Genomic DNA, 25,269 nt, shown 5'->3' with positions numbered 1-25,269 from the left:
ATTTTTTTAAAACAGACAGAGTGGAAATGACAAGGGAAAATGTTAATTTTTTTTTACACATTCATAAGCACAGAGAGCATGCGTTGAAGAAAGTTTTAAAGAGGAAGACACACACAGTACTATACCTCTATTCATCAGTACTTTGGTGAGCTGGAGATAGAGGCTGATCCTCAATGTGAGAGTTTTCTGCTGTCTCTCTAAACCAAGAAAAGTGGAGAGGACAGTCAAGTAGGAGGGTGTTAGTAAGAAAGAGGACAACAGTTTTTTTTTTTAGGGGAGTCATTAATAATCGTTAGCTGGTAGTGAAAAAAGGGTGGAAGAAAGAACACAGTGAGGAAGAACTATCACCCAAAACCTTCCAGTCTGTTATACTGTGGTATCTGTGCTTTCCCAACCACCTCTCCCCCCCCCCGTTTCCATAGTGACTTACCCACTCTGCCAGCTTAGGATATGATGTGGACTGCTGGGGGGCGTGGCTGCAGACTCGCTGTTCGGCGTCATGCTCCTCTGACTGTGAGGTGAGGCAGCTAAAGAAACACAGAAAGGTTAGGTTGGAGTCTCTTTGCTCTGGAATTCTAGCTATGTCACTACTCTGGGTTTAGTGCAGAGGAGGGGGAAACCATGACTAATGGAATCATTTTGATTTAGGGATCGCCTTTCTCACTTTGGTGGGTCTATATCCCACTTCAGAAACAATGTTTGCAAAGTAAAACGTCATGCTCCTAACCTGCGATTCCCCTACCCTACGGGAGAGTATTAAAAAGCTCAAAGCAAAATGTGAGTGAAATACCCATTTCATAGTTAGTTTAAATATTTATACTTTGAGTAAAATGGACAAAAAAAAAAAAATTATCCTAAGATTTACTATGAACATTTTTTTTTGGGAAAACTGATAACCAACATACTGAAAAAGCACTACTGGTGGTTTTCTATTTGGCCTATATAGTACCCCCCCCCCCCCCCCAAAAAAAGAAAAAAAAAAAAATTATATAATTTTTTCCGAGAATAAAACCCTCCTCTTTCTAATTGAAATGAACAATGCATTATTGTTCAAGCTCCACTCTTGGAAGGGCTTTTCTGCTGTCTGGTCACAGGACTTTATGGGAGTGACGCACAACTCATGTCATATATCAACCTGTCCAGTGGACCACCCTGGATCTTGTGCAGAGATCCTCCTACGAGAACACCTCTGCCCTACTGAATTTATTGCTGTAGTCTCTTATTTCACTGGGATTTCTTGTGCTGTTTTGTGGTGCAGTACCAAAAAAATCTGAATCAGATTTTTAGTTCAATGCGTTAGAAAAGGCGGCAAAACCTTTTCCTTTTTGCATCTAGATACATATTTTAACTGGTAAATCTCTAAAATGTATACCACTCATGTGGCTACATTTTCATGAATTATTTTTTATGTAGTGTCATGAAAAGTCAGTGACCAGATCTTTTTTTTTTCTTTTCATTGCGACATACAGCAGCAGAGCAAATAAATTCCACTGCTGTCTGAAGAGACACGCTCTTTACTGCCAATTCTATACAACTGCCTTGTAAAAAGTAATAGATTACTGTAAAGTAACCAATGTATTCAATTTAAATGTATTTATTAATATTAGCAACTAGTAAGCCTAGACAATCAATAGTAATTAAAAACATCAGTAGAGTACCGGTAGTGACAGAATGCAGTGACCTCATAAGCCACATGACAATAAAACATTGTTTGTTTTAACATAGGCATTTACAACGGCATGTGTTTAAAACAAAATTAAATATGCATATACAGTATGTTCTTATTGATGTAAGCATTTGTGGTATAAACAAGATGTATCATGAAAAACCTTAATTACAGTATTTGTCAACACGGCTGAAGGCTTGTTTGTTAAATCGCTGTATCCACCTATGACAAATACAGTAAATTCATATTTTTTCATGACATATCCTCTATATCAGGGGTCTCCAACCCTGGTCCTGGACAGCCCCTATCCAGCATGTTTTATAGGTGTCTTAACATCATTACTGGCTAAAGATCTGGAACACCTGTTAATCTTGACTAATTAAGCCAATAATTGGTTCAATTAAGTAACTGTAGCTCTCCTGGACCAGGGCTGGAGACCCCTGCTCTCTATATACATATATACACTGCTTTGGTTGCTGCAAAGCATTCAGCTGGTGCTACAGAAAAAAAAAATCTCCAAATTAAAAAATATACCTTTTATTTGCAGAAGGATGCAAACAGTACAATGTGGCAGCAGTGTGAAAAAGCAAAACATGAACCAAAAACCCAGCAACACAACCCCATCACTCAACCAGGTCAGAAGAGTACTCAAGCCTACCTGACGGTGCTTTGGACATTTGAGACATCCTGGACTTCCTGCTGTGTGCCGTGAAGGAGCTCTGCAACGTGCTGTACTGTGAGCCGCTGTCAGAGGAGTTGGAGCTGGTGTGCGATAGTCTGTTGTGCTCTTTGAGGGTGGATGAGGTGCGCTGGTACCAACACCTGAGCTCGTCCGACACGGCAGTCCTGCCCCCACCTTCCCGTCCCAGTGAGGGAGTCCTTACGATTTGAGAGCGGGAGGGGGTCAACCGGCCACTGCCTTCCCCCTCATCCCCGTGCCAGCTCTCCTTGTACATCCCCCCTGCTGTGTAAGAGTTGGAGGTTTTGAACTGTGCTTTCACACTGTAGTGTCCTTCCTGGTCATTTTCCAGGCTGCGCACCACAACCGGCGTGGGGCTGCCATCGATGTACAGCGGATACTCCTTGATGCGGTACTGTGAGGAAGGCTGGCTCTGGCTGTGCAGGTACACCCCGTGATGAGCACCCCCGTTTTTAGCAGCCAGGTTGGGCATGCTGCCGGAGTTGGAGGAGCCCAGGTTCCCTGCCGATTTGTGCCGCTGCCTCTGTCGCTGCCTTGCCTTGGAAGGGGAGTCTTCGGCCAGAGTGGAGTAATTAGGGTTGCCCTGGGCAGGGTAGTAGTGCTCGGAGCTGGAGTGGCTGGTGCAGGAGGAGCAGTCGTCCAGGGGGTCCGAGCCATTGCTGCTGCGTGTCCGTGGGGTGTAGAAGTCAGGGCTGGCCGTCTCGTTCTCAGAACCCAGCAGTTTGCCCTGCGACTCTAGGCTGGAGCTCCGGTGTCTAAAGTGCTGTACTAATCTGTGCAGTCGGGTGGGGCTGATGTCGACTGATCTGTAGGAGGAATACAAGGAGATCATAATTGAAGTTTATCCAGAACTTTAACCACTTAATAAAATATACACAGATACTTACATTGGAAAATGTAGTCTGTTTAACACTTTTATGTAAATTTAAGTGTTGATTACAACAAACAGTACAGTACTGTTAAAATTTAGTTTAGTTTTAGACTTGACAAGCAGATATAGTGTAACAATGAATTGTTCTGGGGAAAACAAGCAAAAGCACACCAACAGCTGCTGCTTTCATGCTGGAACATGTTTTCATTAATAGTGAGCAGAGTACATACAAGTATTAAAGTGAGATACTTTTAAACTGAAACAAGGAACAAAAAAAAACCCCAACACGTCAGTACTTTGATTAATTGCTCGATCGAGCCTTTATAACTTCTTCTATAAGTTAACCATGCCACCAAACACTCTGAACAAATTCAAAAAGCTTTTGATGCCACTCTCTCATCACACTACAGTGGCACAACAGTCTTCATCATAACTGCACATAACACATTGTTCAAATATCACTCGGCCTTGAACAGATCTAAACTAACAGCATACAGGTACCCCCTTTTTCTTTTTTTTTTAAAATACATTTAGAGCGCTCAGTTATTTTACTCATGATTTTCTCCCCAGATTAAAATGTCCAGTTGTTTCCTCACTGAAGCAATTCCCCACAATAGCTCAGCAGAACTGAAGGTTTCAGTGGGCATCCTTCGATATTTACCCAGTTATGGAGTGCGGAAGCCCCATAGTAAACAGCACCCTTACCTTGTGGAATGGACATACTGCGGACTCCGTACACGTAGATCCGGGGTGGATGGCATACTGGACTGGGAGTTCCAGTGGGGGAGGCTCCTGATCGGGCTGTTCTGCAGAGAGTTACTCCCTCCAGCCTCTGCACAGCTCCCTGAACTAGGAAAGCGCCTGTGACTGCTAGGAAAACACACACAGCCATTTTAGCTGGGAATAACACACCGGCACAACGACGCACTGCACTGGACTGGGGTTTCAGTTACATTGTAAACAACACTAATATATCCAGTATGCTGTTTTCTTATAACGAAGCGATTTTGTAGCTCACTTCATTTTGGAAGACAATTCCCACCCTTGCAAAACTTGTCCAACTTGACTCGGAAACAAAGCAGCACTGGTCTGTCTATAAAATCTCGGCTGTGTGATGTGTCACTTGGCACGCAGCAGCATAACATTATTGCCAATACTGTAGACGAAACTGAGCAGATATGGTAGGTCCACGTGGCAGTTCTGTTGTGAACTATTCTCTAAAACAGGCTGCCTCAAAAGAAACCCTGAATCTGAACCTGCAACCTCCTGATCTCTATATACAGGTGCTGAACCCCGAGACTAATGTGTAAGAGAAACACACAGCCTCCTCCGACTCACCCGGAGTGACTGTGAGAAGAGCGCTTCTTGACTTTTTCGTATGGCTCATCTAAAGAAGACTCGCTCCACATTTTGGGTTTGATAGGAGACTTGTCGTAGTCGCTGCGCTGGTAATGCATGTGCCTGAGCCCCTCCAGGGACTGTGGAGGAGGGGGTCTGTTGTGGGAAGGGGGCCGGGGAGGCAGACCTTTATGAGGGGAAGCTGTAGGGGAAAAGGTGCTAGTCACCTGAGAATCGTCTGCAAAACACAACAAAGAAATACAATTAAAAGCTACAAACAACATGTTTATTTATACCTCATTCTGAGCAGACGTCACTAGTTATCAGTGGAGTCTTACAAAGGAGGAATAAATAAGAGAAAAAAAGGACCAAAAGATACCTTTCTATACAACTTACCATCCTCAAGAACAAGGGCGTCTGACAGTGAACCGTCTTCAGAGCCAATATTTGCTTCTGTAAAAAATAATACAAAGTTTAATAAGATTAAATAAGAAAACGTGCCATTTTAAAACTGGATTTAGTAAAGAGTTAAACACAAAAGTTGTTATAATGATGCCTTCAGCATCTCCTTAGAAAGGGAAGGAACGATGACTACTTCCACTTGTTCTAGAAAAGACCTTAAGGCAGTAATTAGTCAGCAATCTGCAATGAACTTGAATAAACAATCCTTCCACTTTAATTACTTAAATCAATGGTGGTCAGCATCCAGTTCCATGGAAAATTCTGTTCAGCAACTAGCACAAGCTGAACCCCGCCCCAACCACCCCCCCACCCCCCCAAAAAAACCCCACACCTTTCAAGGCTGCTTGTAATATATTTTAAAACGTGTTATTTAGCCTGTAGTTTTTGTTATTTGAGCTTTGTATCATAGTAGCTGATGCACAATGGTCTTTAAGGACAGCCTGTACAGTCTTGCAAGGACATGTCTGGTTCGCTTGGGAATCATTTTAAAGCAAGAAACAGGGTGTGTGTTTATGAGAGTGTGTGAACACCTCGGTATGTTAAAGTAAATGAATGCGTATGGACACTGCTGCTCACCTTCTATAATAAGAGAAGCCCGCTGAGTTGGTTTCTTTCCAGATTTGATACGATACTCGTTAATTGCATTCTCAATTTCCTGCAGTTTTTTTAGTGCGTTCAGGTAGGAGGTTTTCCTTTGTTTCTTCAGTTTCTTGCTGACATTGGGGTCGCTGGCCAATCGACGCGCTGCCTCTGTGATCTGAGACTGGATGGCAAACTCTCGCTCCAAGCATTCCAACTCAGCCTCCTGCCATGCAAGAGAAGCAGTTACTGAAGCTTTGATCAGGCTGGTTTTCCCGGACTAGCTTTATGTGGTTGGCAGTGTTGCTGCTTTAATCCCAAGCCATGGTTAATTTGGAAACAACTAGGAGGCAGAAAATTACTAAATGGTTGGAAACCAATCATATATATTCTGGTAAACAGCAGTGGCTTTTTTTTCTGAAGTATGAGAGAGGACAAACAATTATGTAGACAAAAGAGAGTGAAATTACAGTATATAAAAATCCCCATTACTATGAAATGGCCTATTCTATAACCATTAGTATACCCCTCATGCTGGTCACACATTGTCCCAAGCTGCATTATTAAAATTTGATAGATTTAAAAGGACGATAGGCCAGACATTTAAAAAATGTTTATTGCAAGCATACATTTATTACACAAATTGCCAAGCTTAAAAGTTTGTATTGCTTCTTGTTACATTGTTAACACTAGCCACAGCCACAATAAAAAGGGCAGATAAGAGCCAGAAACTTTAGCCAGAAAATGTTCCTCCCAAGTTGGTGAAAGATGAGAGAAACAATGCTCCTTTTCACTGAGGTTTCTGGCTCTGCCACACAGCTGGTTGGACACTATTTGTGGCCACAGGTCCAGAGTTATAAGCCCAGTAAAATAGTGGGAGAGAACAAGCACTGTTGTTACTCTGAAGAAAAGAAAAATACCCTTACTTTTCCTCTGAGATTGCAGGGGAGGTGGTGCATTCAATTACTGTACCTCAACAATACACATAGAAATAGATATATCACTGACTATACACAGTTTTCAAAAATGACAACCATGAGACACAAACGGCACATTTAAGCAGCTAAACCTCTGTAAATAAAGAAGCATAATTGGTCTGCTAGGCAGGTGCATGGAACAGCAAAGCAAAACAAAACTGCCAGAGATGAAGGTTGCATTTTTAAATGCAGTTTTTTTTTTTTTTTTTTTTAAATATCACTTTCATTTAAAACTCCACCCTTATCTTTGTCTCTGGCAGTTTTGTTTTGCTTTGCTGTGCCATGCTAAATATGTTACTGCTTGCTAATCTGGGTGCAATTGTAACATTACCCCTCTTTTCCATTTCGGGAAGTTTTCCAGTATGGAGATTAATCAACCCATGTCCCTCTGAAATGAATTACAGGACTTTAACCAGTGAACTGACCTCCTCAACACAGGAGGCTGTAAAAACAACTACACAGAAGATTTAAATTTGCGCTTTTGCTTCACTTGTTCAGCTGGCGTGTAATATTTGTAAGATGATGAATGAATTTGCTTTGCTCTCACCTCTCCCTTTGGCAGAATTTTCTGTTCGTCCAGTTTAAAGGCAGTGCCAATCCTCCGTTGGACAGCAGGTGGCTGCTCCCCTGGGTCCAAGGGATACTCTTTAGGTAATTTCCCTGTTAGCTCCTGGGGGAAATGATGGAATAAAAAACATACACTTGCTGAAAAGGATTCCTGCAGAATATATGTGAAAGTAACTACAGTAACTGCCTTAAAATTAATTATTGGTGATTGGTGTATTTGTAAAAAGGACATAATAAGCATAAATATATAAATAGACAAAGATTTACACAAAAAACAACCTAAAGTATCTTGGCAACAGTACAACATAGATTTTTTATTTATTTTTATTTTGAAAAGCACCTATATGTAAAATTAATAAGGGAGAAATGTCATGGTCTAATGCAACTGATACACTTGCCAAACCCACTCTCTAAACTATATTTACAATTATAGTTCAGATAATCAGTTTGGCAAACTTTATCAATTGCATTTGGTCATGACATTTCTAGTTCGAATGAATTATGTCAGCGGTTTGTGAAACACATTTCTATTCTGTGTTTTACATCGATTGGTTGTGTGCTGCTGTTATGACAGGGATATTCTTTACAGAAATCTGTTAAACCTCAGAAGACTGTATGCTGCTCAGTTATTCAATGTAATGCAGCTGGCACAGTACTGCAAAAGTTTTAGGCAGGTGTGAAAAAATGCTGTAAAGTAAGAATGCTTTCAAAAATAGACATGTTAATAGATTATATTTATCAATTAACTAAATGCAAAGTGAGTGAACAGAAGAAAAATCTAAATCAAATCCATATTTGGTGTGACCACCCTTTGCCTTCAAAACAGCATCAATTCTTCTAGGTACACTTGCACAAAGTCAGGTATTTTGTAGGCATATAGTCAGGTGTATGATTAAACAATTATACCAAACAGGTGCTAATGATCATCAATTCAATATGTAGGTTGAAACACAATCATTAACTGAAACAGAAACAGCTGTGTAGGAGGAATAAAACTGGGTGAGGAACAGCAAAACTCAGCTAACAAGGTGAGGTTGCTGAAGACAGTTTACTGTCAAAAGTCATACACCTATGGCAAGACTGAGAACAGCAACAAGACACAAGGTCGTTCTACTGCATCAGCAAGGTCTCTCCCAGGCAGAAATTTCAAGGCAGACAGGGGTTTCCAGATGTGCTGTCCAAGCTCTTTTGAAGAAGCACAAAGAAACGGGCAACGTTGAGGACCGTAGATGCAGTGGTCGGCCAAGGAAACTTACTGCAGCAGATGAAAGACACATCATGCTTACTTCCCTTCGCAATTGGAAGATGTCCAGCAGTGCCATCAGCTCAGAATTGGCAGAAAATAGTGGGACCCTGGTACACCCATCTACTGTCTGGAGAAGTCTGGTCAGAAGTGGCCTTCATGGAAGACTTGCGGCCAAAAAGCCATACCTCCGACGTGGAAACAAGGCCAAGCGACTCAACTATGCACAAAAACACAGGAACTGGTGTGCAGAAAAATGGCCTGATGAGTCAAAATGTGAAATATTTGGCTGTAGCAGAAGGCAGTTTGTTCGCCAAAGGGCTGGAGAGCGGTACGCGAATGAGTGTCTGCAGGCAACAGTGAAGCATGGTGGAGGTTCCTTGCAAGTTTGGGGCTGCATTTCTGCAAATGGAGTTGGGGATTTGGTCAGAATTAATGGTCTCCTCAATGCTGAGAAGTACAGGCAGATACTTATCCATCATGCAATACCATCAGGGAGGCATCTGATTGGCCCCAAATTTATTCTGCAGCATGACAACGACCCCAAACACACAGCAAAAGTCATTAAGAACTATCTTCAGCGTAAAGAACAACAAGGAGTCCTGGAAGTGATAGTATGGCCCCCACAGAGCCCTGATCTCAACATCATCGAGTCTGTCTGGGATTACATGAAGAGAGAGAAGCAACTGAGGCTGCCTAAATCCACAGAAGAACTGTGGTTAGTTCTCTACCTAGTACCTAGAAGAATTGATGCTGTTTTGAAGGCAAAGGGTGGTCACAACAAATATTGATTTGATGTAGATTTTTCTTCTGTTCACTCACTTTGCATTTTGTTAATTGATAAATATAAACTATTAACATGTCTATTTTTGAAAGCATTCTTACTTTACAGCATTTTTTCACACCTGCCTAAAACTTTTGCACAGTACTGTATATATATATATATATATATATATATATATATATATATATATATATATATATATATATATATATATATATATATATATATATTTTTGTTACCCATATTTAATGCCAATGAAGGGTTACTAAGATCTGCCTTAATTTCTATCACAAGTAATTCCTTGGTTACTGAAACATGTGTATACTAAACCCCTTACCGCCTCTCGTATGCAAATCTTCTTGAGTTCCTCCAGACGCTGGCGGAGTGTCTCCTCCAGAGCTTCCTGCCTGGACTTCAGTGCAGCCAGCATGTCTTTCTTGGCAGACTGGGAGCTATCAGACTCCTGGGAACCTGTCAATAAACATCAATGTCACAAAGCTGACAGCAAACAATAGCCATACACCTGCTACCGAAAACAGGTTTCAAATAAACTTTGTTTGGAAGGTTTGTGGAAACATAACTTTTTACACTGGTCTATTTAAACTGTGTTATATGTAAATTCTGTCTTATAGAAATATATAGAAACCTGGCACCAGTATAATATACATTAAAATAGTACTGGTGATACCTTTTTGGAATGAAAGTTACAGTAGTAAAAAACCATGCTGACCTTTAGCATTATTCATGGCCCTAATTATGATTTTTTTCAGAATCCTGAGCCACTCTAAGCAGGCAGTACATTGTTTTTAAATGTTACACTTTAAAGATTACAGTAAGTAATGAAAAGGGCAGTTGAGGATGTAGAACTATGCTGCAGTAAGTCTTACATTTCATCATTATAATGATAATCCTACGCAGCATACCATTGTTTTGAGTTTACTGCTGTCGACTGCCAGAGGAATAAGCAAGGAGTGCACCTGTCCAGACGGACAGGATGCTTGCAAGGAAGCAAATGGAAATCAAGATAAGAACGCCAAGGCTGGGGATCGGCAAAGGGCCAAGCCAGTTTAGAACACTTCTATTAGTTCCATTACTGTACACAGGGCAAGTATGAAATCCCTGGAAACTGACCGCATCAGGTTTTGTTATTTTACATCTATGCAAAAATAAAACCCCACAAGACCAGATTTGTAGTCATTCCTTCATATTAAAATACAGAGTACAGCTGCATACGAGTAAAGATGAATCAGAAACCATCAAACACAAAAATGTGTAAATTGTAAGATGACAGAATCCTGGGGAAGAGAATAAAAGTTTGTAAAGGTTATTCGGTAGAAAGTGTAGCCAAGCACCTTGAATGTAGTGATAGGGGGGTTCCTAGTAATTAACACCCCTCTCCTCCTTGTAAACAGCCAAACCAGGAAATGTTAATGTAGTGACATCAGTGCACATGATGCATCTCTTCGAACTGCACAGAGCAAGCTGAGTGAGTGCAACACCAACATTCCTTTCCAGTCCTGAGTAACAAAGGGATATCCTTAGAGGCAGGAGCCAGCTGTTCATTTGTTCTACCCCAGGACAAACTACATGTCAACACGATTTCCTGACCAGAGAATACTCAATTTAAACCACTGCAGTCCTGAAAACAGAACTAAAAGCAACACTGTCCCACCTCTCTTGGCCAATATTCATTTCTATAAGTTGTGACAGAAGCACTTGCCTCAGCAAGTTCACAAAATGTATCTTTGAGATAACATTATGCCATAAAAGCTTTTAATTCCACTTTTCTCTAAAAACAGCAATTACTGGTACTTCAGCAAAAGATTACATCTTTGTGTGCAAAAGGTCTATACATTTGAAGCCATTGGTAAAAATTCCTAATGTTAAAATGTGGTACCCTATATTTAATATAGCATCATGGGGAAAAAAATCTACATGTAGCATACTGTACTAAGCCCAGCATACACCAGGAAACATTGTTGGGGAACTTTTTCATGCAGCACGTGGTCATGGATGAAAGCCTTATTGCACTGAGCGGTGTTGCACTTATAAATGCATTAGAACTTTGTATAAGGTGCGCTGGTTCAAAACCGTTTTTGAAACTATTTAACTTAAATCGCCTTAAAATCCCAGTTTACATCATCGTTTCTGTTAAATAGTTATAAACACTAATCTGGAGCAAGTTCTTTGAGATGTGCTCACATAAATATTAATGCATGCTCTTGTCATCTGGCTAACACCAGTAGTACTATCATATTTTGCTATGCTAATTCTTAGGAATGTTTCAGTTAAATAAATGCATGACAGGTAAATAAAGCACAAATTAAATGTATCATTAAGTATAACTTAATATTTAAAATAAACTGCACTTTTTATGTTACATAACGTTATGTTAACTACTGCTAAACAGAAATTACTGCAACGTAAACATTGCACTAATGTTGGCATCCGCAGACTGCAGAAGTCTGTAGAAGTTGCCATCTTGCAAAGTCACATGACCAATGAACTCACGTTCACCTGGAAGCATGTTTCCTCGTGTATGCTGGGTTTTAGACTACAGTGAAAATTAGTACAATCTTATATATGCAGCATCCCATGCTATGCCAGGTTATTTACACTATAAGGGTGAGGTACATTTATCAATTAGAACACCTTAGAAGGATAAACACATAAAATATACATACAGTACTGTTTTCCACAGAAAACATACACGTTTAGGTGGTAATAAGCAAGGTTAAGGTTTTGGAGATTGCTGGAAACCCTTTCACAAATGAAAGCCCTTGCATGAGAGAGGACCTAGTCTAAAAACAATACAACGTCTAGACACCCCCCCTGGGACAATCCATTCTCCACTGTACCCCTTTGCCGATAATGCTTTAGTTCACTCATGAGTTGTTCAGCTACATAGCTGTGCAGTCAGCTGTGCCCTTTCTTATCCTGTTGGCAGCACAAACTGGTGAGGTAAGCTATCCACATTAAAACACAGAAGTTGCAGTATTTACGCTTCCTTTTACCCGTTTAAACAAAATGAACAGCACAATGCAGCATTGTTTAACCTACTGCCAAGGGATCAGTTCAGTTTTGTTAAAACCGGAATACGTGTGATCATTATTGCATGTATCAGGCCAAATCCTATACGATCAATATTTACTGCAATTATAATACATTGCTGTTCATAATCCTACGAATGTGCCACTGCTTTGGACTACTGTAAACACAGCAAATCCAGCAAAAACTTTCCCCACACTTCATTTTCTTTAGCACAGAAAAAAACTGCTCTAGACAAAATAAATAAATACAATTAGTTTTGGTCTCACACTACAACACTAGTAGCCAGAGCACATAGTATTTTCTGCTGTAAAGCCACACCCTAGATTGGCACTGCATTCTGTGGTTTGACCTCAGTTAGAAATATTCTTATGTGTTTCTGTATCAATGGACAAGCTGCAGAACTCTGCACTATTTTTCCCTGCTGCATTTTAAAACGTTTATACTGCTGGTGTACCCATCGCTTCCCCAGCCGAACCTCTCTATCTACAGTACACAACTTTTAAACTTTATTACAGGATGTCTAGTAATGGAGAAACTAAAATAACCCATTGTTTCCTGATGCAGTCATCCATATCCATCTTCACTCCACTCAGGCAATACATTTAGCAGAAGACATTCAGTAGTAGGGTACCTGCCACGGCTAATATGATCAACTAGATTAGATTATCTGGACATGCTCCCAAGTACTGTTTTTTTTTTTTTAATCTCCAGAATTTACCAGTTGTGACTAAAAACAGTATCTGTGCTACTTATGTGTTATTTATAAAGTATGTATGTCTTGAAGAACAGTTCAGCTCAGAGTCTCTGTCTTCAAATATATCTGGAAAAACTGGAACTCCACCATAACACCCTGTCATAACCAGGTAACAGCAAAATAAATTAACAATTCTAATGCCTGAAAGGCTCCCTAAGCTTACAGTATCCTGCTCTCTTCATATCACGCTTAGAAAGTATATGAGATTTCAAACTGTGTGTGGACAATAAAAAGACAGCATGATCCATGTGTATGAAAACATGCTACTTCCCATGAATACAGATTCACTGGGACATAAAACTGAAACCTTCTTCCCAAACCAGGACTTTTTCCAACAACAACCAATGTAAGACCAATGTAGTTATTTACATCTTTATCATTTCAGTTCTCCATACAGTTTGGGTAAGGGTTATCGGTATCATGGGGGTTGGGGATGAAATTGTAATGCTTTTATTTTACTTTTAACTTACATGTGATGTATAAACCTGCCTTGTTTCAGTAGTGGCCTCCATAAGGTGGCGAAGGAATACTAAACAGCAATATGCAGGTTCATCATACGCCAGCATGTGTTATTAGCATATATTACGTGATTTGAAAATGAGGTATGCGATGGACATGTGACCATTTTCTTATTCAAGTACAACTTAGCTTCCAAGTTTGTATTCTATCACCTCGAGTTTTTAAAGGCAAAAGCATTTTTTATTATTGGTGCTGGGACCTTGAATGCATTTAAGTGGGATCATAACAGCCTAAAAAAAACACATTTTAATCAAAAATTAAATTACATTTACGAACAATGAATATTAAATGAAGAGTATAATTTTCGTTGACTAAACACACAAAGATTATACGAAAGCGTAAACCTCATTTATACATCTCTGTAACCTAAACGAAATACCACGAAAAAGTATTTACGAACAAAAAACTTTTATACATATAACCCATAGATTTTACATTCTTACAGCACGCTCCGTAAAACACACTACACCTTATGCAATTTTTTTTAAAATCTGATATTATTTATCCAAAAATAATCTATCAGACATGTTTGAGAATACAGCATCCACACGGGATGTTTTTGCAATGGTTTTGTGTTTTTGACAAAAACTTGCCAGCCATGCCTGCATTAGCCAGCCTATAAAGACCTGCAAACCGGCCGATAGCTGCAGACTCACCTGATGACAGAAGACTGCCGCTGCTCCCGCTGATGATCTTCCCTTTGCTTCCCATGTTGGCAAGTTTAGAGGTCTTTAGGGTTCCAGTTTCTGTCAGGTCAATAGCTATTTCACTCAAGCTTCGTGCAGCATGGATTTTTGACTATAAAATCAAAAAAAAAAAAAAAGAAAGCGCCTCTTAGCTGTAGGTCAATATGGATTTTTTGAAAAAGCCAACAACTCCCATTGCATTTTTTTATTTTATTTAAGACCTAAACTGGTAACTGTATGTAAAAATGTGCCTTTGTAGTAAACACATTTTTGCAAAGTGGTTGCAAAATGAAATGTGTGTTCAAGGATCCTGATTTATATTACATGACTTAGGGGAAGTGCCATTTTATGTTCTGATGTTTTAAATTAAGAACTTGGTGATTGCAATTACTCTTTTTGTCTAGACAGTGTTGGATGTGAAAAACAAAAAGGTGCAGACAACCCTGAACACAACAGTGCTGCATTCCAGAGCTACAAGCATGGAGAGTTTTATTGGACAACCTGCTACACCAAGTTTTCAGGTCTAATCCTCAGTTCAGTTATTTGGTGAAAGACAATTAGCATACTCAAGATTGGAAAGATTAGGATTTCCAACAGGGATATAAAGCACAATATGTCAAACCACCCCATGTCTTACCCAATTAAAAAACACATTCTAACACGTCCACTAGAGGAAACGATTTAGAGACTGCAAGTGAAGCACATTAAATCTCATCTCCATGGTAACTGACTCAAAAAAAAAAAAAAAAAAAAGAAAACCACAACACTCTTCTACACATGACTAAAGCAACAAACACTCACCTTGCTCTGCTTTCTATCCAGATAGAATTGGTGCTGGCTAATAGCCATAGCCCAAATGGACTTTATCAGTGCAGGACAGGCATACCATGTATGCACTGCAATTCCACTGTGCCCAAAGGTTCTTCTCGACACTGATGCTCTGGGGGAGGGGGAATGACAAATACATACAGTAGCTTAGTAATAAAAAACAGTCTACAGTCTGTTATGACTAGCATACTATGATCAGGCAAAATGAAGTTTGTATCAATTATGTTTTACAGTAACAGACTGCTTTTGGCAACTACCTAATAAAAAAAAAAAACTAAAAAAAACCCTATAAATTATGACTTTAAAAAAGCTAAAACATGGTTATTGTTGACTCCTATAGGCTACAGCTGATGAAACACACTGCCACTTACAGTAATGTTAAGATGGCTTTAATTAATTTACTGTTCACTGTTTATCATGTGATGCTTGCTAAAATGACACTTGCAGAGGAAAACAACTCTAACACATTTTCATTTGAAATCCCAAGGATTCAATAATGCATTTAAAAGGTTGCATTTTACAGAATATGCTGGGTGCGTAATTTTTTTATTTTACATGCATAGGTCACACTGATCAAGCACTTGAACCAGAAAAGCTGTAAATCACAGCAGGACATAAACTCAACTACAAGTCTAACCTATAATGTTTTAAAGAGGCTCAGATTTCAGCATATAAAAAGGAACACACACAAATACTGCTACACATTTAAAAAAATATTATCAAAACGGAGACTGAAAAGTTGTAGTTACACTATCTTTACAAAGACCTGTACTTGTCCGTGATCCTAGTTCACAAAAACAACTTGGTAGCCTTTAGAAACATCAAAACAAAAGCAGCAATATGTATTTATAGTAGGGCATTTTCTTTTTATCACATTAGGAAAAATGTTATATCTGTAGAACCAAAGCATTTAAATGTAAAAGGTAAATTAATATATAGAAACACAAACAAATTAAAAAAATAATAATAATAAAAGACTTAAAAGGTATGGACTTACCTGCGGGGGTCATGCACTTCCACAGAAAACTTTTTTTCCCTGAAGTACAGGTTTTCAAGCTGCTTCCATTGGAACACCTGAACAGAACGAATAGAAATGCTCAGTATACACGTTTCATTGTGTCCATTAAATCCACAGAAAAATCCACACGTAGCACAGAGTTAACCAGATAACAATCCAAAAAGTTGTTTCTGTTGCTGCTTCTAGAAGAAGTCGGGGGAAACTCAGACACTGGGTGTGTTTTCCTGGAATGTAAGTAGTTCCTTTCCAGTATTGTGCTTCTCTTTTGCTCTTTCTCTTACAATAACTTTAGCAAGTCCCCCCCCCACCCCCACCCCCACATCACTCACTCTCCCAATCTGAAAATTCAGAAACAAGATGAGAATGGTGACCATCTGCGAGTGAATGCTGCTGAATTGTGTTTCCAGTCACTGGAGTGGGAAAGCATTCTAACCCTCCCCCAGACTCCCGTCTCCCAGAGGGGTTCCACTTCCTGCACACTAATCTGCAATGGTCTCCAGCATTTACTATTGCTGGGAGGGATTTTAAGAAACCTCAGTGGGGTGGAGCGAGCCATTCACCTCGGCACGCCATAGACAACACTGCGGTCTTAAAAACGACACAGCTATTCAAATATTCTAAACAAACATGTTTTGTTTTCTTAAACTTTTAGAAAGTGAAAGAATAATAAAAAAAAAAGATGTAAAGCCTCCATCTAAAAAAACGAAAACAAAACAGCAAAGGAACACCAGAAACAGTTTTCACACTGCAGTGCTCCTGTTCAGAATATTATAATTATAGCCTGATTCATAGATGTTCAAAAGACATGTGGTCTCTTCTGACCGGTATTGAAAAGTTCTTGAATAGGAAGAATGCAGCACACAAAAATCTATTTAGAACCCACAATAAACAGGGACATGCTAAACAGTAATGACACTATAATGCACTATAAATCAGCCCTTATTAAAAAGCTATGGAGTATAATTCTATGCTAGACTAGCTTCCCTGGCAAGAGGTCAGTCTCAAGATAAAGTCATCACAAATTATACTAAGGGGATGGGGATATTATATATTTTTTTTAAATTCTAAGAATTATAAAACAGTCTGAAAAACAGTGGAAAGAATTTGGTCTTTGGAAAGAAACTTTCAAATGAAATCCAAAAGTAAAATCCAGTGGAAAGCATGTCACATTTAATCCAACACTGATGTTTATTCTTTGAAATAAAACAATATCTATATAAACTACAGAGAAATAAAATACATGGGTTCCTCTCGAATCTGCTAATTTAAATATCTGTCACAGTTACACCTGTAATTCATCATTCCCAAACATGCTTCAGCTTTTGAAAATAAATACAAATCTTACATTGTTAGCATTATTAGGAGTCGATGTGTAGTTACTAAGAGAAGTAGCTGTAATCCAACATAAACAAGTAAAAGTTTTGCTGATGAACTCTTGTTGGTGAATTAATTTTAGATTACATCTTCTAAGAGGGGAGGGGGGTATAAAGTACTGCTAATATAGTACATGGAAATTGAAGAAGGAAATGATGGTTTATTAATTCGTGGAATATCAGGAACAATAAAATAAAATATCTTGAAGTTCATGAAAGTCCTATTTTGGAAACAACCATTCCTCAAAATAGGGCAGCAGTATAGAGTAGTGGTTAGGGCTCTGGACTCTTGACCGGAGGGTTCTGGGTTCAATCCCAGATGGGGGACACTGTTGCTGTACCCTTGAGCAAGGTACTTTACCTAGATTGCTCCAGTAAAAACCCAACTCTATAAATGGGTAATTGTATGTAAAAATAATGTGTAAAAAAATAATGTAATTGTATGTAAAAAAAATAATGTGATATCTTGTAACAATTGTAAGTCGCCTTGGATAAGGGCGTCTGCTAAGAAATAAATAATAATAATAATAATAATAAATAATAATAATAACAAAATATAATGTAATGGTGGTTTAGACAGAAATATTCTGGCCAACAAATTATTTAATAGCATTAAATGAAATGGTAACTAAAGAAAACAAATGTTTATTAAAAATGTAATTTTATCACTATTAATCAAAATCAGATCATTGACACTAAATTTCTTAAGGTCATTCTCCCCCCCCAAATAAAAAGTAGAGTATGGGTCTCTCTCTCTCGGAATTCAAACACCAACTGCAAATATCCAAATCCTTCTTCAGAAACGGCCAGCTTTCCTCTGTGTCGATCGTATATCCCAGCACAAACATACTGGATCCATTCCCTCGGAGAGCAGACACACTAATGTGTCCAAGATGTTCCCTCATCTCATTCTGAAACCACAAACTTACATATGACTCACAATGGATTTCCTGCCTTTTTGGGAAAGATCAGAGTGCATTTTCAGAAAAAGAGTTTCATTACAGGCAATCTTTTTTTCCTGTAATATTTTTTAATATGTCTAAGCCAATCACAAACCATACAGCTATACTAAAGATGGGTGGGGCAGGTTCAATAAATGAATAAATGAATCACCACTCCTACAGTATAAGAGTCATTCAGTAACTACTAAGTTACAACATCTTCTGTTCCTGGATCAACCCACAATAAACAGTGATGTACTTGCTTATATCATGTTCTCATGAGCAGAAAACTGCTTGGCAAGATAGTTTGCTTTTGAAAATAAAACAAATACAAACAGAAAAAATAAAACTGGACTCAATGGCCCAGCCTTGAACTAACAGTTAACGTGTTCATTTATTCCAGGCAGACACTGTATAACATTTCATAGTTTCTTTGTATGCTTTCCAGACTGCACATGAATAAATAACAACATCCAGATAAACAACGAGCTGCAAACCTTGGCATACAGAAACGTGTTACAACAATGAGAAACAGCACTTATCAATCACGTCAGTGATGCCTAGAGTTCGACAAAATGAAAAGCCGGTTTTAGTCTAGGAGTGAAAAAGTTCAAGTGCAATAGAGGTCTTCAATAAACAGTAGAGATGCAACAATTAAATCGGAACATCAATTATAGAACATTTGTTTGTAAATTTGATTACATATTGGTGAATCGATGCATCAAATTTGAGCCCGGTCTGAAGTCTCCCATTGCCAGTTTGCATTAAAACATAATGTAGTGATGCACTTGTACTATTGCTAGTACTGTAGGTAGCCAACTAAACTATTCAGCAAAAAAATGGAGGAATCTGACACAAAGATTGGTCATTTTTGGGGTACAGGAAAGGGAGGATGGAAAAGCAATGCTTGGTAATTTATTGAATTTTGTGTAGATGGCAAATGCTTTTGACACAATGTTAATTAACAAGCATATTTCGGATCTGAAAAACAGTCAGGACGCCAGACAAAGTTTTTGCCTTAGGAACCAATGGCTACTTGACCAAAAAAAAAAAAATCCATTTCAGGAGCAAGTTGGTTGCTATCATTCAACTGCTTAAACTACAACAACCTGCCAAGAGCTAAAGTGATTCTAAAACAGTAACTTAATGTTTGTTGTGTGTTGCCTCATTCTGCTGAATCTATGCAACTGATGACTGTAATGGTCTCTGTGAATTAATTTTGCTTTTTACTACGATATTAAATACACCACAGCAAGCACATTGTAATATATTTTACATATTTTCATTGGCACAATCTGAAGAGCTTAATTTAGTGAATGGCAGTTTTTTTTTTCTTTCTTTTTTTTTTTTACTGCAATCAAGTACGCTGCAGTACAATTAATTTTGGATTCCCACATGTTTTTTTTTCCCTCAGTATCACACTTCCTAATTACAGTATTTATATGTGTTCTGCTTTCACCTTTCTTAAAATGATCAGTTAGCTTTCCCTGCAACAGCTGACCCTGCTTTAGTACAAAACTCATGCTACATTTAAATCATCCTCAAACTCCTGATGGTAATCAATGTAACAGCAGGTATTATATCTGGGATAGTAGCAGAGGGCGAAAAAAATATAATAAAAGTAAAAGTATGAAGCAGATAACTTGGCTCCACCAGGAGAGCCTAAGTTTGTTAAACATGATTTGTTTTTCCAACCAATGCATCAATACACCATGATGGCTCTGTAAAAAAAACTATTTGTGAAGACAGTAAAAGTGCATGGCAAGTTTAAACCCAGTTGAGCTAATGGCTGCTGTGCTTGACCTTTACCATATAGTGTACCATCCATTCAATCATTCACTGCCTTCTAATACTCCCCTTGAACCCCAACCTTAATCCTCAAAGGCTTGTTTATACTGTCACACACACACAAGACATATTATATAAAAACAGGGTTTCTTCAGGTCCTTTGCTATATGAGTAAACCCTGTGTTTTGGCAACAACGCAATCCCCAGCAGTTAATTGTGAAGTAGTAGTCTGGTTACAGAACTGAGATGAGGAAACCAGAGTTACACAAATCTGATATTTTACTGTTTAATGCCATTAACCTCAACTTTTCCTGGGACTGTGAGGTGACCAGACGCAAAAAGGTGATTAAATACCAGGCGGCTGCTATGCATAGCTAGAAGTTGTGGTCTGGCAAATCTGGGAACTCTGCTTCCCAAATCAGGAACAGCTGCACAAGTAGAGTCTACAGCGTACGTTTATTATAGTAAACTCAAAATGAGGACAATGTAACTGTAATACCTCACTATGCAACACAAGAACCACGTTTAGATTTTACTTTACACTCGGCCTTAGTGAACATATGGGATTTAGGACAACTGAACTTATGTCCAAGAGATTGATATAGGCTATCTAATATGGTTACTGGGGACTTAAATGACCCATTTATATCAATAGTACGCAAAAGAGTTGCAGGCCAATGCCTCTTTAAAAGCAACATTATTTAAATCGTCCTGTTATATAAAATAAAGCCTTAATAATAATAATAATAATAATAATAATAATAATAATAATAATAATAATAATAATAATAATAAATGTACTTTGTGTACCATATGGTTTTAATAAACAAGTGGAAAGGGAACGTTTCTTTGAGATTTTACTTTCCAGTAATTTGGGAGCTACAGAGAATTGGTTAAGACATGCAACCATGTAGAAAATAATTAGATTAAACTTTTACTGGCTTAAGATGATATTTACAACACAAATGAAATCACAAAACCTCACAATTAAGGAATATTCATGAGAAGTCCCTAGGAATGGTATTCATTATAAAGTGGTTTACACAGGCTCTCTGTTTGGTCAAAATTTCCCAAAGTAGTTTGTCTAATGACTTCAAAAACAGTTTTCATGTGACAAACCCCTTAGTTTGGGAATTCTTATTTTATTTTACTGCAGAGAAGCAGGTTTGGTTTTAGTTAATTGCTCGCTTTGTAGCTTCTGACAGATCCTTTTTTTTTTTTTTTTTTATAGCTGAGAAATGTACCGCGGCATGTTTCAAATGAATTTATTGTCATGCCCAAAGCAGAGAACCAGTTAATATTTATTTTGTATTATTTATTTCTAAGCAGACACCCTTATCCAGTGCTATGGATAAAATGATGGGGTCACAAAACATGAGCAGATTTGGTACTGCTCTTCAATATAAATTTCCTATTGAAATGTAATTGGTAGCTCATGTCTCATGAGATCGGACAGAAGATTAACAGCTACTGGAAGCGCCTTTGGAATTTTTGCCCCTAGGTTAGATGCGTAATGTAGGAGCAGTATCAAGATCCTGAATCTTCATTAATCAGCTCTTCATGTAAAATGAATGGGGTTCTCAATATAATTTACTTGGTCTAGACTAAAGATATGAGCTCTACTGCTACTGGCTTGCTTTTTTTAAAATTAATTTTAAAAGTTTTGTCGTAAAATGTAACCGATTATAAAATACTAGGCCTGTTATACTACTGAACCTATACATTAGCTCCTCTGAATTCCAACGCCTGTCTGAAGGCCTATGGTAGGTTTACTTTTCAAAATGCAATAAGTACATATTTCATTAGTGTCTGAATGGAACTGAAGTTGGTCTGCTATTGCACTGTTTTGAATTGATTCACTCCTGAGATAGGCTATTAAAAAAGAGCAGACGCTGCCATATGTCTATTCTGTTACGCACAACCCTGATCAGCTATATCATTTAGATCTCTGGAATTGTTTCAAATCATTGTGTGTCTTATTACTCACCAAGAAACATCCTTACAAGTCAGCAATTGAATGATTTTGTTTAGCATTTGACACAGTTGCTAGTCATCAATTTCTGAACCAAACCCATTCTTTTTGCTTGAGGCTGCAATGTGTTCATTTAGTGGAACACACACTAACACTCAAGCTTTATAATGCCAACCTAATAATAATAGTGATAATGATATTCATTTTTTTTTTTGGTTTATACAAAAATACAATGGCTCTTTATCCATGAATGCACTTTTTCCAAATTAAAAGGAAGAAATTATTTCTAGGACATATCTTGAGAAAAAAATAAAAATCTCCAGGAAGTTTGAGGAGTTCAGGGATACAAATAAGACTTTCATGACAGTTTGATCCATACCAGCCAAAATCACCGACAGTAACCCCATATAGGTAACAATATCAGGTATGTAACTAGGAAAATACTGTAGTAGAAACTGGAAAGGGTCAATCTGCTATGCAACAGGAGTCTTATTTCCATCCCCGGAGTTCTTTCTGGTTCACAGATCAGACTGGACCGTAGTTGCATGTCTCATTTAAAGTCGTAACTCGCAAAGCAACAGCACCTTCATAGTGCTACCAGCAGAGCCATCAACAGCCCTCAGGAGTATAGAGGACAAGAACAAGCACAGCAGTAGTTCCACTGACTTGCTTACTGCTAACAGAACCAGACTGCTGATGCCATGAAAACCATAAAAGTCAGATAAAAGCACAGCTTCTGCTTTCCGTCAATCTGGGGACACTAAATTAAAATGAAATTACTCTGAGGCGCTCAACCTTATCATACACTAATCTATCTATAAGTAGCTAATATAATTCTGTGTTAAATGACTTGCAACTAAAACTTCTGAAAATATAACAATTTTAAGCACTGAAAATCGGTACTTAATTAATGACCCCTGCATTTAACGAAGGATACTAATAACGTGCACTAATATAGTCCGCTCTATACGTATATACAAGATGTATTACTGGTGTTGAGATATGAACAAAAGCAGACCCACAACTGCAATATTTTAATGATGCTTCACCAAAACCAGAGACCTGTTTTTATCCATTCACCTACCAAACTCAGTCTTCTTAAAAACCTTCTTTGCTGCAACCCACTGATAAAATAAAAATGAACCAAATGGTTGTAAGAGGCTATACTATACCTTTAAAACACCCTTTTGCAATAGATTAGACAGGAGAGGCGTGACTTGTAACACTTATAAGACCCTGCTCATCTACTTTATTCAACCACTGGAGGCTAAAACGTCTATAAAGAATGAAACTAGCAGGCACACAAACATAGCAGAGAATATTGTAAAGATGTCACAGTGGTTAATTTGATTCATAAATACCTACTATTTTACAGATGAGAAGCGAGTCACTTTCAATGCCCTTCTGCAACTCACAAGACAATAGTCCTCTTGACAGGGCATTAGGAGGGGCATCAGAATGAAGACACCACACGTTGGGGATGAGTGGGGTTTCATTAGAACCACAAACTATAAAACCTAAAACTTTCCAGTCTAAACTACTTTTAGTTTCTTGTTATTTGCTTCCATTTGGCATCCTGGGGAAGAAGGCTTATGTTCGTTGAACAAAAGCTCACCACACCCAAACAGCAATATTGTTTTAAAGAATAGTGTATGTCGTGCTGTTGAGCTGCGTTTAAAATATGAAAATAATTGCTCCAGCTGTTGCTTTATGTTTTTAAATCCTCTGTGTGGTCACCCAGAGTTCATGGGAGAATGCCTAGTTGTCTATAATCACAGAAAGAACCATCCTTGGTGGAATAAACACACTTTAAGTGCATTGACAGTCCAGCAAGTAATGTCTGGCAAGTTATCCAGTAAAAATTTATCTGACCAATGAGCAGAAACTTTCAACTGCTCCATACATGCCATTGCTTGCCATAGTGGCATATGATTTTCCTTCAAGAATTTTTTTTTTTTTAATGAATAACATTGAATAGACACTTACCTTTCTTGGTTTTACTTTGTCATGGTGATCATACTGAAATATTCCTTTGTAACTTAGTCCCAACCACCAAGGAATACCCTGCTTGTCCTGTCAGATATAAACATTAAATCAGCAGAGGAGAGGATGAGGGGGGTGTTATATTGTCAGGTATTTAGCACACATTTAGAGGCCCCAGATTACATTTCTGGGACTGCACTAGACTGTTGTATTATTCATCAATCTAAAACTATATTGCTTTGATAGCCCTCAGGGTGTTTCTTGTGCCATCAATCTCCAGACCCAAAGGATACTAGCAGTTTGCATTATCATAACAAACCCCTTATTCAACAGGTTTTGAAAGGGAGAGGGAGTAAAGTAAATTATATTTTTCAGTATATATATATTTTTTTTGTTATTATGTTTGGTCTCTCGACCTAAATCAGGTTGGAAAAAAATACCAAACAACAATATACGCTTCAGTTTGTGCGCCTATACTGCAGACAGCTTCCCCAGGAAGCCCTTGCGGGGAAGAGTGTGGGTTCAAAAGTGCAGCAACTTCAGAGCCTCATTAAAGGTGCTGAAATGCACAATATACTCTGAGGTCATTCACCCTACCGCAAACTCTAGAGAGAAATAGAGGCTAACATAGATCACATCTGGGATTTTAATACATTTAGAAACTGAAGAAAATAAAGAAAAAGCCCTTTACATTTTATTTTTAACCCATTTTATCCCGGGAACACCACAGGTGGAGGGTGTTATACCCAGGCTATGACTTTATTAAATGGGAACAGAAGGAGAATCAATCCCACAAACAAAAGAGAAGTGTTAAATATCCCCTTTACAACAAATTAAATTGCAACACAGGCAGGTGTATCCATGAAAAGAAAAAAAAGGACTAAACATTTTAGATCCCAATAACCTATTTACCTATATTTTAGTAAATAATGGCACGGAAATAGTTTATATTAAAGCTGTACAATGCTATTATTCAAAAAGAATGTCTGGTCAAAATAGGTAACTCTCAGATCAAGGGATGTTTACTGCCAACAAAGTAATCAATACACTTATTGAATCAATATTCATTTCCTAACACATCAACCCAAGAACAAGGACTTGTCCAGTTAATCAGATAAGAGAAAGACGCATCTTGGGACCCTTTATATAAAAGGCACAGTGCAAAAATC

The 25,269-nt window shown here is 38.2% G+C and overlaps 1 protein-coding gene across 11 annotated transcripts in view; it reads right to left on the bottom strand.

Annotated features, from left to right (window-relative positions):
* Positions 1–25,269, bottom strand: part of frmd4a (FERM domain containing 4A) — a 171,515-nt gene that overhangs the window by 4,177 nt on the left and 142,069 nt on the right. For 7 of the 11 annotated variants that reach the window (XM_059027373.1, XM_059027375.1, XM_059027374.1 and 4 more), the window contains 12 exons: positions 24,104–24,190; positions 16,023–16,099; positions 14,999–15,137; positions 14,168–14,309; positions 9,525–9,658; positions 7,141–7,263; positions 5,614–5,842; positions 4,972–5,028; positions 4,576–4,813; positions 3,943–4,107; positions 2,325–3,172; positions 431–527 (listed from right to left, as the gene is read on the bottom strand). In XM_059027373.1, the coding sequence (XP_058883356.1) occupies positions 431–527; positions 2,325–3,172; positions 3,943–4,107; positions 4,576–4,813; positions 4,972–5,028; positions 5,614–5,842; positions 7,141–7,263; positions 9,525–9,658; positions 14,168–14,309; positions 14,999–15,137; positions 16,023–16,099; positions 24,104–24,190 (2,336 nt within the window). Of the gene's footprint in view, positions 1–125; positions 198–430; positions 528–2,324; positions 3,173–3,942; positions 4,108–4,575; positions 4,814–4,971; positions 5,029–5,613; positions 5,843–7,140; positions 7,264–9,524; positions 9,659–14,167; positions 14,310–14,998; positions 15,138–16,022; positions 16,100–16,372; positions 16,531–24,103; positions 24,191–25,269 lie in introns of those variants that run through there. The other 4 variants (XM_034025777.3, XM_034025769.3, XM_034025768.3 and 1 more) reach the window with 4 other exon arrangements.

Source organism: Acipenser ruthenus, chromosome 7, assembly GCF_902713425.1.
Source record: "Acipenser ruthenus chromosome 7, fAciRut3.2 maternal haplotype, whole genome shotgun sequence".
Lineage (NCBI taxonomy): Eukaryota > Metazoa > Chordata > Actinopteri > Acipenseriformes > Acipenseridae > Acipenser > Acipenser ruthenus.
Note: the sequence above shows the minus strand (reverse complement) of the source record. Positions and strands in the feature narration are given on the sequence as shown.